Source organism: Camelus ferus, chromosome X (genome assembly GCF_009834535.1).
Source record: "Camelus ferus isolate YT-003-E chromosome X, BCGSAC_Cfer_1.0, whole genome shotgun sequence".
In the NCBI taxonomy this organism is placed as follows: domain Eukaryota; kingdom Metazoa; phylum Chordata; class Mammalia; order Artiodactyla; family Camelidae; genus Camelus; species Camelus ferus.
The window spans coordinates 44,077,660-44,094,834 of record NC_045732.1 but is presented as its reverse complement, the minus strand read 5'-3'; the positions used below and the strand labels follow the sequence as shown (position 1 = coordinate 44,094,834).

The following is a 17,175-nucleotide window of genomic DNA, read 5'->3' as shown; positions in this document are numbered from 1 at the left end:
AGAAGAATTAAATCTTGCCTTTTTGGCAACATGGATGGACCTTGAGGATGTTATGCTAAGTGAAATAAGTCAGAAAAGGCAAATACTGTATTATCTCACTTATATGTGGAATCTATAAAACCACAATCAAGCTCCTAGATATAGACAATAGATTGTTGGTTGTCAGATGTGGGGAGTGTGGTGGACAAAATGGGCGAATGGAGTCAAAAGGTAGAAACTTCCAGCTATAAAATGTCCTGGGAATGTAATGTACAGTGTGGTAACTATAGTTAATAATGCGATATTGCATATTTGAAAGTTGCCAAGAGAGTAGGTAGTATAAAAATACCTAATCACTATTTTGCGCACATGAAATTAATATAACATAATTTTGCATGTGTGCAACATAGTGATTAGATATTTTTATACATTATGAGATGATCACTGTTATAAGAGCAGTTACCATCTATTAATCATAAAAAACTGTTACAATATTATTGACTATATTCCCTATGTGTACATTACATTCCTGTGATTTTACAGCTAGAAGTTTGTACCTCTTAAGTTCCTTCCCCTATTTCACTCATTCCCCTCAACCTCTTCCACTCTGTCAACCACCAGTTTGTATGAGTCTGTTTCTGTTTTGTTTTGTTTGTTCGTTTGTTTTGTCTTTCAGATTCCACATGTAAGTGAAATAATACAGGATTTGTTTTTGTCTGTCTGACTTATTTCACCCAACATAATACCCTCTAAGTCCATTCACATTGTCACGAATGGCAAGATCTCATTCCTTTTTAATGGCTGAGTGATATTCCATTGTGTGTGTGTGTGTGTGTGTGTGTGTGTGTGTGTGTGTGTGTGTGTGTGTGTGTGTATTACATCTTCTTTATCCATTCATCTATGGATAGACACAGAATCCATCCATACCTTGGCTATTGTAAATACATGTATCTTTTCAAATTAGTGTTTTCATTTTCTTTGGATAAATATCAAGAAGTGGAATTGCTGGATTATATGGTAGTTCTGTTTTTAGTTTTTTGAGGAACTCTCATAATGTTTTCCATAGTGGGTGCACCAATTTACATTCCCACCAACAGTGCACAAGTGGTCCCTTTTCTCCATGTCCTTGCCAACACTTCCTGTTTCTTGTCTTTTTGACAGCAGTCATCTGACAAGTGTGAAGTGATATCTCATTGTGGTTTTTATTTGTATTTCCCTGGTGATTAATGATGTTGTGCACCTTTCCCTGTGCCTGTTGGCCATCTGTATGTCTTTATTGCAAAATGTCTATTCAGGTCCTCTGCCCATTTTTTAACCAAGTTTTTTTAAAATATTGAGTTGTATGAGTTATTTATATATTTTCCATATCAACCCTTTATTGGATATATCATTTGCAAATATCTTCACCCATTCAGTAGGTTGTCTTTTTTTTTGGTTGGTGTTTTCCTTCACTTTTCAAAAGCCTTTGTTTTATGTAGTCCCTTTTATTTATTTTTGTTTTTGTTGCCCTTGCCTGAGGAGACATACACAAAAAATATGTCAAAGAGCTTACTACTTATGTTTTCTTCTAGTTTTATGGTTTTGGGTCTTACATTTAAGTCTCTAATTCATTTTTAGTTTATTTTTGTATATATGCAAGAAAGTGGTCCAGTTTTGTTCTTTTGCATGTAGATGTCCAGTCTTATTGAAGAGACTGTCTTATTCCCATCATATATTCTTGTGTCCTTTGTCATAGATTAATTGAACATATGAGTGTGAATTTATTTCTGGACTCTCTTGATCTGTTCCATTAATCTCTGTGTCTTGTTTTTGTGCCAGTACCATACTGTTTTGAATTCTGTAGCTTTGTGGTATAGTTTCAAGTATATGAGTGAGACACCTCTAGTTTTGTTCTTCTTTCTCAAGCTTGCTTTGGCTGTTAGGAGTCTTTTGTGTTTTCATTTTAAAAATTCTATTTTTTTTTTCTAGTTCTGTGGAAAACGCCATTGGTATTTTGAGAGGGATTGCATTGAATCTGTTGATTGCTTTGGGTAGTACGAACATTTTAACAATATTGACTTTTTCAATCCATGACCATGGTATATTTTCCCATTTTTGAATGTGTCATCTTCAATTTCTTTAATCAATGTCTTACTGTTTTGAGACTACAGGTCTTTTACTTCCTTGGTTAAATTTATTCCTAGGTATTTTATTATTTTTAATGTAATTATAAATGAGATTGTTTTCTTCATTTCTCTTTCTGGCAGTTGACCATTAGTGTATAGAAATATAATAGGTTTCTGTATATTAATTTTGTATCTATAAATTTCTGAATTCATTCATTAGCTCCAGTAGATTTGGGGTGGAGTCTTTGATGTTTTCTATATATAGTATTCTGTCATCTGAAAATAGTGATTGTTTTACTTCTTCCTTTCTGATTTTTATGCTTTTTATTTCTTTTTTGTGCCTCATTGCTGTGGTTAGGACTTCCAATACTATGTTGAATAAGCATAGCAAGAGTGGTCATCTTTGTCTCATTCTAATCTTAAAAAAAGCTTTCAGCTTTTCACCATTGAGTATGATGTAGCTATGGGTCTGTCATATATGGCTTTTTATTATGTTGAGGTATGTTCCCACAATACCCACTTTGTTGAGAGGTTTTTCTTTTTAATCATAAACTGATACTGAATTTTGTCAAATGCTTTTTCCTGCATCTATTGAGATGATCATGTGATTTTTATCTTTCCTTTTGTTAATTTGGTGTATCACACTGATTGGTTTATGGATGTTATACTATTCTTGCATCCCTAGCATGAATCCCACTTGATCATAGTGTATGATTCTTTTAATGTATTGTTGAATTTTGTTTCTTAATATTTTGTTGAGGATTTTTACATCTATATTTATCAAAGATACTGGCCTGTAATTTTCTTTTTTGTAGCATTTTTGTCTGGTTTTGGTATCAGGGTAATGATGGCCTTTTAGAATAAGTTTGGAAGTATTCCATTGCCTTAATTTGGGGAGAATAATTTGAAAATTATAGGCATTAACTATTCTTTAAATATTAGGTAGAATTCACTTGTGAGGCCATCTGTACCTTGACTTTTGTTTGGGGGGAGTTTTTTTATTGCTGATTCAATTTCATTACTAGTAATCAATCTATTCATATTTTCTATTTCTTCATGATTCAGTATTGGAAGATCATATAGTATAGAAATTTTTCCATTTCTTCTAGGTTGTTTAATTTGTTGACATATAATTGTTCATAGTATTCTCTCGAGATATTTTGCATTTCTGTGGTGTCAGTTGTAATTTTTCCTCTTTCATTTCTCATTCTATTTCTTTGGGCACTCTTTTTTGTCTTGATGAGCCTTGCTAAAGTTTTGTTGATTTTGTTCATCTTTTCAAAGAACCACCTCTTATTTTCATTGATCTTTTGTATCTTTTTAGTCTCTATTTCACTTATTTCCTCTATGATTTATTATCTTGTTCCTTCTACTAACTTTGAGCTTTGCTTAGTCTTCTTTCTGTAGTTCCTTTAATGTACATTTAGATTCTTTATTTGAGATTTTTGTTTCTTGAGGTAGGCCTGCATCAGTATGAACTTCCCTCTTAGGACTACTTTTGCTGTATCCTATAGATTTTGGACAGTTATGTTTCCATTTTCTTTTGTCTCAAGGTATATTTTGATTTCTTCTTTGATTTCTTTGTTGGCCCATTGGTTGTTTAGAATAATGCTGTTTAGTCTCCAAGTGTTTTTTTTTTCCAGTTTTCTTCTTGTGGTTGATTTCTAGTTTCAGTGTTGTCAGAAGAGATGTTTAATATGACTGACTCTGATCTTCTTATATTTAGTGAGACTTATTTTGTGGCCTAATGTGATGTATCTGGAGAATGTTCCATGTGCATTTGAAAAGAATATGTATTTTGCTGCTTTTTGATGGAATGTTCTATGTATATATCTATTAAGGTAATCTCATCTGTGTTATTTAAGGCCAGTGTTTTCTTATTGATTTTCTGTCTGGATAACCTATTCATTGACATAACTAGGGTATTAAAGTCCCCTACTATTATTGTATTTCTATTTCTCCAGTTACTTCTGTTAATGTTTGATATATATATATATTCTCCTCTGTTGAGTACATAAATGTGCTCCTCTGTTGAGTACATAAATGTTTACAAATTTCTATTCTCTTGTTGGATTGACCCCTTTGTCATGATTTAATGCCCTTCCTTTTTGTTACAGTCTTTTTTTAAAGTATATTTTGTCTGATATAAGTGTTGCTACACTAGCTTTCTTTTAATTTTCATTTGCGTTGAATACCTTTTTCCATCCTATCACTTTCAGTCTGTGTGTGTCTTTAGACCTAAGTAGTTTCTTGTAGGCAGCATATACATAGGCCTTGTTTTGTATCCACTCAGCCACTCTATGTCTTCTGGTTGGAACATTATTAGTTCATTTAAATTTAAAGTGATTATTGATAGACATTTACTTGTTGCTATTTTGTTAATTGTTTTCTGGTTGTTTTTTGTAGTTTTTCTCTGTTCTTGTCTTCTCCTCTTGGTTTCTTTCTTTGTGTTTTAATGGATTCCTTTAGTGTTATGTTTAGGTTCCTTAAGAAAGTACATCTTACAAGTTCTCATCACAAGAAAAAATATATAACTATGTATAGTGATTGATGTTAACTAGACTTATCGTGCTGATAATTTCACAATATATGCAAATATCAAATCCTTCTGTTGTACACCTGAAACTAATGTAATGTTTATTTCAATTATACCATAATAAAAAAGAAGAATCTGATTGTCCTCTAGATCTCTTTTAATTGCTTTTGCATAATTAGTCCAGGTTCATGTCATCTAGGAACTGTGTAATTTTCCAGGAAGTAGTCATTGAGGATATCAAAAATCTGGAAAGTATGCCATTAGTAGGGAAGGCAGCAGAGTCTCAGCTTTTTCATTTCCCAGTTGTTTGACCTTGAGCAAGATCCTTTACCTCTCTGAGCTTTGGTTTTCTTGTTTCTAAAATGAACTTAATAACGTGTTCCCTACCATACACTGTTGTTGTAAGGATTAAAGTATAATAACATTATCAGGATTAGCAGGATAGCAAGTAAACTCCCCATTCTTTAGACCACTAAAATTGTGCCCTAGGACTGGCATCTACTCAATGCCTGTGATGAATATCTTCTGAAAGCCACCTGTGAAAGGAACAGAATTCAAAGGCCACACTCAGGAATGGTGCAGACTCAAGACAGAGAGAGAGGTTGAGTCAAGGGTATGTGTTTGATGCCTAATCTCAGAAAGGGAGTTTTGAATACTGAGTACTTAAATTTTGGAACTGGAACAAAATGGTAATCTATGTTATCCTTTTCTCACCCCACTCATGTTTTTTCTTTCTTCTGTTGTCGTTCCAGGTGCATGATGACTGCCGGAAACGGTTTTCCAAGGAATGCTGGTTTGGAAGTCATCACACATCAGTCATTCCTCCCACTGCCCTCAGTGACCCCAAAGGTGATGGTGAGTAGCTAAACTTTAACCTCAGAAATACATTGGGGAGGGAGGGAAGGTGCAAAGCCTGGGGAAAAGGACTGCAATTAAATTAATTTGCTCAACCAGTCAAATATTTCTGGGAGTATGAGTGTGCATATGTGTAGAGACAGCTTATGTTTTTCATTAGATCTTTGCAATGGTGAACATTGATATTTATGGTGTATATGTATGTGGGCATGTTCTCTGGAGCCTCTGTCACAGTTGTTTCCAAATAATCAGAATTGATTTCAGCTTTTTCATGATTTCCAGACACTAGATAATCCATGAAATAATTTTGTTTGCTTGCTGCCTACTTCATTGCCAAGGAAAATCCAGTATTAGCTGGGAGCAAAAAAACGAAAATAAAGAAGAGTATATAGTTTCCTTAGTCAGAGGACAGAAGGGAGTAAGGATTTCTGTAGCCATTACAACAGTTCTAGAACTAGACATAGCACACATGTACATGTGTGCACATACATGTACACACACTCTGAGCCGCTCTAGTCTCTTCTAGTTCATTTCTCAACTCCAACACAGATACAGACAGACATTGGTACATGGAATGAGCCACTCACACAGTTTTCTGCAGGAAAGCATAGTCATATGTCCCCATAATGACATGCACAGACACATGTCCCTCACTCAGTGATGCATCTACTCAAATATTTGAACACTCAATATTCAAAACTCACTGTCTAAGATTTAGTCATATCTTATTCTCTAGATTGCTTATCACTGAGCCTTACCTATAGGCAGTATTCAGTAACTGGATTAATGAATTCATGTAACAAATCTTGACTGTGCATATATCATGTATCTTGGTTTGAGTTAAGTGCTAGGGATACAGAGAACTCACAGTCTAGAGTGGGAGACATATATTGATGAATTATAATGTAGTCAGAATATGTATGACCAAGACAGCATCCCTGATTCATATGGGGGCAAAAGAGTATAATGCAGTTTGTCAAATGTGAGAATGCACTAGAATCATCCAGAAGGCTTGTTAAAACACAGATTTCTAGGCCCTACCCCCAGAGCTTTTGATTCAGTAGATCTGGGTAGGGCACAAGAATTTACATTTCTAAAAAGTCCCCAGAGCAAACTCCTGGGGGAACTCCATCCCCCTGGAGCAAACTCCATCATTTTACTAACTGTGTGAACTTGGGCAAGTTACTTAGCTTCTCTGTGCCTCATGTATCATTTGTTTTCTGCCAATAGGGAATAAAAGTTATACTCAGGTTCATTATGAGGGTTAAATGAGGAACAGTAAGCCACCTGTATGCTAATTTAACATCCTTCTGTGGTATGAACTGAACAAATTTGAGAGGGACTGTTGGCTCGTTGGTTTGGGACACTGTGATTATATTACTGTAGCTCAAAGAAGCATGAGCTTTTTTTTTTTTTTTTTTTTTGAAAGGCTCTTCCAGTCTGTTGATTCATCTGAAGCTTAAAGTCAGCTGAATCCCCTAAGCCCTTTTCACACTTGATGTTGCCAAGCCAAGAGTCTATTGTCCTGTTCTGCTGCAATTTACATCCTTGAGCCTAAAGGCCAAGCTTCACATTTATCCCCTTTTCAGCTTGTTGACTTTGACCCAACTGCCTGTTATGGTCATTTTTCAGTCTTGACTCTATCATCTGGTGGCTCTCTCTCCCACTTTGGGTGCTTCAAATTTGACAAGCTAGCCTTCTATGTTTTTATTTTAATTGATTAAAATTGCTGAATAGTACAGGACATTCCTTTACAATGAACACCAGCCTGTTATAAAGCAACCTTGTGGGCATGATCATTTAGTTGGCTATGAATCTATTGCTATATTCCAGCCCACAGTACCATCCATTTTTGTTACCTTGTTCGTAGGATTCTCTTGACCAACTTGGCCTTGCTCTAATTCAGATGTCCCCTGACTCTGGGAGGAAATGCTAGATGGAGCCACCCTTGTAGTCTCCTGGGAATGGCTTCCAGTCAGTGCTGCTTCTCCTTGTCTTTCCATCTGTGACCCAATTAGGTTTTATACTGAAGTCTGAGTTACCTGAATTACAGAATTTTCTTTTTATCTAGAAGCTTTCTATCCCCACCCTGGATTATTTTATTAATAATTGCAACATGATGCTGTTGTACCCAGGGAGAGATGAACACCCAACAAAGTTAAGATGTTTGCTTTTGGTTAATAAATAAACCTGGAGGGCAACCAGCTGTGGCACACAGCTGCATTGTCTTGTAGAAGTCCACTGCAGAATTAGTTTGTTCATCTTTTCACCTTTATGAGCCAGTTTATATTTCCTTTTCTCATCGGTGTAACACCTAACTTCTAAACATTGGGCAATATCTTAGTTTTTTGAATAGCCCACTTATCCGATAAGGAAACCTTGGTGCAAATAGCTCACAATAGTTGGACTCAGGGCTACTGCCACCTCACTTTTAGAGAAAGTAACCCAAAGGACCTCTGACACTGTTAAAAAAAAAAAAAACATTGGGGGCATACACAGGTCTGTTTCAGGACCTCTGGCAGGGGGAGTCTTGCTTCCAAGCATCTGTGACAGGTCCATTAGATGTTGGCAGGAAGCTGTTCCCATGAATCCTTTAATTGGGGTACAGACCGGAAGTGCCACACTCACCTGCAGGATGTTGACAAGAGGTTGTTGAGTAAGGAAGGGAAGCACAAGCAGAATCATGTTCTAAGACAAAGGAGAAGACAGGCCAGGCTATGAGTTGGAGCCTGCATTGTTGGTTAGCAGGGGAGCAAGCACATAAAAAGATCCCAACTTTTGACTATTTTCTTCATATATCTTAAGATCTGACCCCTAATGTTTCAATTCCATACTGAATAGTTTCCCCCTTCTTTTTAAACTGTTTCCTCTAACATCTTGTTGTCATTTTATCTGGCTTCTGCCCCCTCCCTGACCTCATCTTCTGTCACTCTCTCCCTCCCTCACTCCACAGCAGCCATGCTATTCTCTTCCCTGTCCTCAGACACCCCAGGTAATCCTCATTCTCTGGATCCTAGCACTTATTCTTCCATCCACCCACCCCCCCAAAAAAATCTCTTCCCCCAGATACCTGCATTGCTCACTTCCTCACTTCATTCAAGTCTCATCTCAAATATCACCTCCCCAGAGGTGCTATCCCTCACCACCTTGTCTAAAATAATGCCACCTTCAGTCTCCATCCCTTTCCTGCTTTATTTTCCCTCATATCAAATTATTTTCTATATTTTTTGTCATAGTCTGTCTCCTTCCATTCAAATGTAAGTTCCATAAGAGCAAAGATTGTTTCTATCTTGTCCACCACTGTATTCTCAGAACATAACAAGGACAGGCACAGAGAATGCCCTCAATACATATTTGTTGAATGAATGAATGAGTTAATGTCTTAACTACCATTGTGTTAACATATTACCTTTTGTTAAAAAAAAATGTTGGGGAGAGGGTATAGCTCAGAGATAGAGCGCATGCTTAGCATGCACAAGGTCCTGGGTTCAATCCCCAGTACCTCCATTAAAATAAATGAATAAAAACCCCTAATTACCTCCCTCCTTCCAAAAAAAAAAAACAAGACAAAACAAAACAAAAATGTTGAAAAGTGTACTACTTTGGGATGAGGTGTTCAGGCAGAGTAATTATTTCCGAGCTATGCTACTAAAGGGACATAGCAGCCTCCTTTTGTAGCTATGAGCCCTAGCAAGCCCTGAAAGTTTGGTGCATGACTGGCTAGGATGCCTTCAAGCTTTGCTGGCCAGTAAGTAGAACTTGGCCCGGAGAGGAAGCCTGCTTTAGATTTTTCCAGGCAAAACAACCATGAAGTCCGCTCAAGTCAGCAGTCTTTCTTCAGGCTCCCTTTCACCCAGGCTACAACAAATGCGCCATTTCCACCCACCTCCCTCCCCTGACCCACCCCATTCAGGAGCAAGCCACAGGCTTTTTCCTCTTTGCATTTATTTTTGCCAGGGCATCCCTGGCAAGTCACGAGCTCAGAGCTTTGGGAGCTCACGATTTGTTTAGCATCTCCTGTGAGTCCATTGCTCACTGCCAGTCTTCCTGCCAACAGGCTGTATGACTCAGCATGAGCTGGCAGGCTTTGCCAATTTAGACTGCTATAACTTCACTTCTCTATGGGGAACTTCAGTGTTGGGGATTATTAAAAGCTTCTCTCTTGTCCAGACAATTTCCCTATAGTCTTGTTTCCCCCTGAAAGTTGGTATGATAACTTAGATGACTCTGCCAGAGCCTTTGAGGAGTAATTAAAATTCCCCTCTTCACCCCACAGTGATACGTTCTACCATTAGCTCCTGGCTAAAAGGCAGCCTTTCCTCCACATTTCTCCTGACTATCTTCTCAGTGTGAGAAATGAGATATCCTAGGTAGAGAGAGGACTAGTTGGTGCACTGATCCCCCTCCTGGGCTCTCTACCTTCTCCTTCCTCAGTTTCCCCTTGGCATTTTATTGATCTTTGGTTGTGGCACCAATTTTCTTATCCCTTGTGTTCCAACATACTCTTGTGTATGAGGCTGTCTCCCCAGCTTAAGGGCAAGGGATTGACCCCTAGAAGTATTTAGCATGATGATTGGCACGTAGTAGTTGCTCAGCAAATGTTGGTTGCCAGGCAACAGCTGGGCAAAGACCAGCTGTTATTTTTTTTTAAATAAAAGCCCCTTTGGGTTATGTCTTGATTTCCCCTCTGGTCCTCAGTCTTAGAGACACAAGGAAGCTGTGAGAGGTGTTGGATTCCTTATTACCTTGATTGTGGTGATGGTATCATGAGTGTTGGTGTATGTCTAAACTCATTAAACTGTACACATTAAATATGTGCAGTTCTTTGTATATCAGTGATACCACAGTAAAGCTGTTTCTTAAAAAGTCTGTGAAATTTGATGCTAAGTCATGCCTTGCTTCCATCTCAACAGCCCTTTTCTCTTTTTTTCCCTCTTCTTTCTGTTGTGTGCATGTATTAGGCCAATTAGTAGTATCTTCAGACTTCTGGAATCTCGATTGGTCTTCAGCCTGTTCATGTCCCCTTCTCATCTTCATCAACTCCAAAAGCGGCGATCACCAAGGGATCGTCTTCCTCCGGAAATTCAGGCAATACCTTAACCCATCTCAAGTGTTTGACCTGTCGAAGGGTGGACCTGAAGCCGGGTAAGCATGGGGTATGGGATATGGTTGGGTCTATAGAAGGGACTCCCCCTTGTATGCATTCTAGACTAGGTTAGGCTCCCTGGAATTAGTTCTAGGACCTGGGCAAGAAAGATCTCTTTTCTCAAGTCAGAACACAGACACAACTTTTCAGGTGGATGGCTGGAGAACTTATAGCCCTCTCCCAGAAATCCTTTCAAGCCTATGTCCTACTCTTAGATTTCCTTCACCTTTTCCAGTTGGAAGAGGTAAAACTATGTCTCCTGACTTCAGAGGAGGAGACAAATGGATATTGCTGTCCACATTTCTTGTCACTCATTCTCTCTTTTCCCCGGGGCCAAGTAGATATATCTCTAATACAGGCCTGTTTTATTTGTGGACCGTCTGTCTGTTCAGTCCTGGTTTCTGTGAACCCACTGGCCACTGTGCAAGACATTCTTCCTGGGCCTCAGCTAGTAGATTTGGCTAGGTGGCTAGTAGCTTCCAGAACAAGGTTGGGCACAGAAGAGTCAGGCTGAGTTGAGGCCTGACTGCCAGGATTACCTGTGGGAGAACTGATTATGATCTTAGGGGTTAAGAGAAAAGAAGAGAGATAGGGGTTAAAGGAAAGAAGGCAGGTAGCCTATTAGCAGGGTGCAGAAACAGCCGTCCTTGGCCCTAGCACATTGTAGGAAAGAGTTGTAAAACTCATCAGTTCATTAAATGACTCCCTTTCCCCCTCTTCCTTCCAGGCTCTGCATGTTCAAGAACTTTGCTCGCTTTCGCATTGTGGTTTGTGGTGGAGATGGCAGTGTGAGCTGGGTCTTATCTCTGATTGATGCCTTTGGATTACATGAAAAGGTGAGTCCCTAGCTGACTTAGCTTAGACTCCGTGCTAGAGGTACTGGGGGGTGGAACTGCTTATCCCAAGAAGTCCCTGGTCTTTACTCTCCTTGTCTGTAAAATACACGTTTCCTACTGGTTTCATAGTCAACCTGACTGGTAGGTTCACAATCTAAGCCTGCTCATCTATACCATTTTCTGGTTGTCTATCTGTGGGAAGGAGAAATGAAGAAGTTAGCAGAAAAAAAATGAGCAGTGTTCTGTTCCCCAAGTCCCAAAGTAAGGACCTGAAGTGGAGGAAAGCAAGCAAAATAGAAGTGGCATCAGGAAGCATTCAGCCCCCAATTCCCTACCCCTCCTGAGGCCACTGATTTTCTTCCCTGAAGTCTCAAGAGTAGCAGAAACATTCCTCTACCTCTCCCCCCTCTCTGTATGCAGCCCCCTGCCCTTCTGCCTGAGAAGCTTTGTCTCCTTGAAGCATCTCACCTCCTTGGCCCAGCCTAGATAGAAATTTGTGGCTATATTTCTCTTTTATAAGCATGGCTATAAATACTGGCATATTCCAACAACTTTTCCCCTTACTGAGTAGGTTCTGTATTGCCAAGACCTAATTCCTTAGGGAAAATTTTACTCAACGTCAAACATCTTCCTAAAATCAGAAGTCCCTTAATGCCACTGGCTTTGAGACCATATTCTTTCCCAGATAGCACCTGCTGTGTTCTTTTATGGGTGGATCGTGGTAAGATTGTCTGAAAAGGGTACTTGATTTTGTTCTTGCAGTGTCAGCTGGCAGTCATCCCGCTTGGAACCGGTAATGATCTGGCCCGTGTCCTAGGCTGGGGTGCATTCTGGAACAAAAACAAGTCACCTCTGAACATCCTCAACAGAGTGGAGCAAGCTAGTGTGAGGATTCTAGACAGGTGAGTGGCTGAAAGATCTCAGGCTGTTGTGTCTCTTCCAGTCCCATGCCAGTTACTCCCAGTTACATCATCTCAATCAGGAATGTTCCAAACTTCCTCACAGAGCCTCATTGCCTTTCTGGCTTCAGTACAGGGAAATCTTGGGGACCTTGTCTATTAAGAAGCCAAGGTCTACCATGTATTCTTTAAACATCACTGAATTCCCCTCTTCAAACTTATAAGATCCTAGAGCAGGAGCCCCATTGGTAAAGTTCAAGGGTTCTGTTAACCTCCCTCAAAGTGCAAAGCTAATTATCTGTGTAAGCATATTTTTTTCCTTGAGAAAGTTTCCATCTTTCTAGTCTATTCTAGGATAGTATAGAAACTATTCTATGGCTTCATTAGGTTCTCAAAGAAACTCAAAACAATGAGGGTTCATAAACAATTGGCCTAGATTATCTGTGCTCTAGAGAAGAGAGAGTTATTGCCCTCCAATCTTCTAAGAAAGACTTTCTATGTAGCGGCATAGTATTTGATTTATGGCTGCTCAGAAAGAAATCCTGGGGAGCTTTTTCAAGGTACCAAGCTGGGCCCTACCACAAATATTCAGTAGTTCTTGGATTGGGCCCTAGTATGTGTCTTTTACAAAAGTACCTGAGATCATCTTGATAGTTACCACTGCTTGAGAAGCACAAGCAATTCCTTCCATCACACTGGCCTTGAGAAGTCATGCGGCAGAGGTCCCTCTTGGGGTACACCTTGAGATCAGGTGACCGGAGATAGCTTGTACATGCCCTACCACTCATCACACCCCACCACATAAAACATTTTGACCTCTTTCTTGACGTGTGAAGCATTGATGCCAGTCTTTAATGAAACAGAGCCCTCAAGATCTTTCTTTAAACTTCATTTCAGATGGAGTGTGATGATCCGTGAGACTCCCAGACAAACCCCATTGCTAAGAGGACAAGTTGAAATGGACGTACCCCGATTTGAGGTAACTACTGCCTACCTATAATTCAGGCCAATATCTTTATTACACATTGAAATAATAGGCAAAACCCAGAGAGAGGCTTTTGTATTGTCCATGGGTTTGAAGAGGAGGAGATCATTGAGGATTGGGGACATTTCAATCAGCAGTTATTTACCAAAAATTGTGTTAGGTGTTGGAGCTATAATTTGGTCAGCCATTTACTTATTTATTCACTCAAAATATTTATGGAACAACCTAAGTGTCCATCAACAATGAATAGATAAAGATGATGTGGTATATATATATAACAGAATACTATTCAGCCATTTTTTAAAAATCCAGTTTTGCCATTTGCAGCAATACAGATGGACTTGGAGGGCATAAGTGAAAATGCTAAGTGAAATAAGTCAGACAGAGGAAAATAAGTACTGTACGATATCACTTACATGTGGAATCTAAAAAATACAACAAACTAGTGACTGTAACGTAAAAGAAGCAGACTCACAGATATAGAGAACAAACTAGTGGTTACCAGTGGTGCGGAGAACAACGTAGGGGTAGGGGAATAGTAGGTACAAACTACTGGCTGTAAGATAGGCTCAGGGATGTATTATACAACTTGGGGAATATAGCTGATATTTTGTAATAACTGTAAATAGAAAGTAACCTTTAAAATTGTATAAAAATTTTAAAAATTAAAAAAACAAAAAGGATGAAAAATATGTTTATTAGAACTATTTGTAATAACATAAATTAAAAGCAACTTAAAGAAAAATAAATTCAAAGTCCTTACTGTAAGAAATAAAATAATTTATGGAAAATATTTATGGATTAACTACACAATGTGTGAGATACTGTTCTAGGAGCTGTTCTTATATGCTAATTGGTAAAGAAGAATGATACAGTCAATGCTGTCCTGGAGCTCATAGTCTACTTGCAGTGGTAGAAAAATAATTTGATAAAGTAGTATGAGTGTTAGTATATAAGGAAATAGAGGGGAATGGGAATACCCAGCAGGTGTACCTAACCCAGTCTCGGTGAAATCAGGGAAAACTTCCCAGAAGAAGTGACATTTTGGAAGAGATACAAAGACCAAAGGGAGTTAATCAGGATAATAAGAAAGAAGAGGCCTGTTCCAGACAGATGGAACAATGTGCGTTGTTATGAAGGAAAGAGACAGCAAGTAATATTCACAGAACATAAATATATTTGTAGTGGCTGAGGCATAGGTGCCAGGGAGTGGGTATGCAGGGAAAGTGACCAAAGATGAGGCTGGAAAAGTAATCAGGGGCCAGGCCAGGAAGGACCTGGTAAACCATAGCAGAAGTTTAAACTTGTAAAAATTTTAAGTATAGTTGATTTACAATATATTAGTGTCAGATGTATAACATAGTGATTCAATATTTTGAAGGTATTACAAAATAATAGCTATATTTCCCTGTGCCATATAATATATCCTTATTGCTTATTTATTTTATACACAGTAGTTTATATCTCTTAATCCCATACCCCTACCTTGCCCTTCCCACTTTCCCTCTCCCCACTGGTAACCACCAGTTTGTTCTCTTATTTGTGAGTCCATTTCTGTTTTGTAATATTCATCCTTTTGTTTTATTTTTTAGATCCCACAGATATATGGTAACATAGAGTATGTGTCTTTCTCTGTTTGAGTTATTTCACTAAGTATAATACCCTCTAGATTCATCCATGTTGTTGTAAATAGTAAAATTTCAGTATAAACACACACACACACACACACACACACACACATACACACACACACACATTTCACTTTTTTATCCATTCATTTGTTGGTGGATATTTTCCATGTTTTGGTCATTATAAATAATGCTGCTAAGAAAACTGGGGTACATGTATCTTTTCAATTAAGTGTTTTTATTTCTTCAAATATATTCCTGGGAGTGGAATTTCTGGATCATGTGGTAGTTCTATTTTTAGTTTTTTGAGGAAATACTGTTTTCCATAGTGGCTACACCAATTTACATTCCCATCAACAGTGTACTAGGGTACCCTGTTCTCAATATCCTCACAAACACTTGTTTGGTATCACCATTCTGACAGGTGTGAGTACCTCACTGTGGTTTTTATTTGCATTTATCAGAAGATTAGTGATGTTGAGCATCTTCTCAGGTGCCTGTTGGCCATCTGTATATCTTCTTTGGGAAAATGTCTATTCAGGTCTTCTGCCCATTTTCTAATTGGGTTGTATGGTTTTTTGATGTTGAGTTGTGTTGGTTGTTTATACATTTTGGATATTAACCCCTTATTGGTCATATCATGTGCAAATATTTTCTCCCATTCAGTAGGTTGCCTTTTCATTTTATCAGTGGTTTCCTTTGCTGTGCAAAAGCTTTTAAGTTTAATTAGGTCCAATTGGTTTATTTTTGTTTTTGTTTCTTTTGCCTTAGGAGGCAGATCTGAAAAAAATATTGCTGTGATTTAGGTAAAAGAGTATACAGCCTATGTTCTCAGTCTGTGTTCTAGGATTTTTGTGATTTCAGGTCTTACATTTAGGTTTTTAATCCATTTTTAGTTTATTTTTGTATATAGTATGAGAAAATGTTCTAATTTTGTTCTTTTACATGTAGCTGTCCAGTATTCCCAGCACCATTTATTGAAGAAACAGTCTTTTCTCCATTGTATATTCTTGCCTCCTTTTTGTAGATTCATTGACCATAAGTGTGTGGATTTATTTCTGGGCTCTCTGTTCTGTTCCATTGATTTATGTGTCTGTTTTTATGCCAGTACCATGCTGTTTGACTACTGTAACTCTGTAGTATAGTCTGAAGTGAAAGAGTGTGATACTTCCCACTTTGTTCTTTTTTCTCAAGATGACTTTGGCAATTCCAGTTCTTTTGTGGTTCCATATAAATTTTAGGATTATTTGTTCTAGTTCTATGAGAAATATCCTGGGTATTTTGATAGGGATTGCATTCAATCTGTTGCTTCAGCTACTATGGACATTTTAACAATATTAATTCTTTCAATCCTAAACACGGGATATACTTCCATTTCATTATATCATCTTCAATTTCCTTCATCACTGTTTTATAGTTTTCAGAGTATAGGTCTTTCACTTCCTTGGTTAAGTTTATTCCTAGGTATTTTATTCTTTTTGATGTAATTTTAAACAGGATTGTTTTCTTGCTTTCTTTTTCTGATAGTTCATTATTAGCATAAAGGAAAGCAACAGATTTCTGTCTGTTAATCTTGTATACTGCAACTTTACTAAATTCATTTATTCTAATAGTTTTTTAGTGGAGACTTAAGAGTTCTCTCTATATAGTATCATGTCATCTGCAAATTATGACAGTTTTACCACTTCCCTTCCAATTTAGATGCTGTTATTTCTTTTTCTTCTCTGATTGCTGCAGCTAGGGCTTCCAATAATATGTTAAATAGAAGTAGCAAGAGTGGATATCCTTGTCTTGTTCCTGATTTTAGAGGAAAGGCTTTCAGCTTTTCACCACTGAGTATGGTGTTGGCTGTGGGTTAATTGTAATGGCCTTAATTATGTTGAGATATTTTCCCTCTATAGCCACTTTGATGAGAGTTTTTATCATGAATGGATGTTGAATTTTGTCAAACACCTTTTCTGCATCTACTGAGATGGTCATGTGATTTTTATCTTTCCTTTTGTTAATGTGGTATATCACATTGATTGATTTGTGAATGTTGATTCACCCTTGTGAACCTGGAATAAATCCAACTTGATCATGGTGTATGATTATTTTTATATGTTATTGGATTTGATTGCTAATATGTTGTTGAGGATTTTTGCATCTATATTCATCAAAGATATTGGACTGTAATTTTCTTTTTTGTGGTGTCTTTGTCTGGTTT

General features: G+C 37.8%; 1 protein-coding gene across 1 annotated transcript in view; it reads left to right on the top strand.

The window, feature by feature from the left end:
- Window positions 1-17,175, top strand: part of DGKK (diacylglycerol kinase kappa) — a 147,638-nt gene that overhangs the window by 97,022 nt on the left and 33,441 nt on the right. The window contains exons 8-12 of the mRNA XM_032475258.1: window positions 5,373-5,475; window positions 10,437-10,620; window positions 11,349-11,457; window positions 12,220-12,359; window positions 13,254-13,335. Coding sequence (XP_032331149.1) covers window positions 5,373-5,475; window positions 10,437-10,620; window positions 11,349-11,457; window positions 12,220-12,359; window positions 13,254-13,335 — 618 coding nt within the window. The remainder of the gene's footprint in view (window positions 1-5,372; window positions 5,476-10,436; window positions 10,621-11,348; window positions 11,458-12,219; window positions 12,360-13,253; window positions 13,336-17,175) is intronic.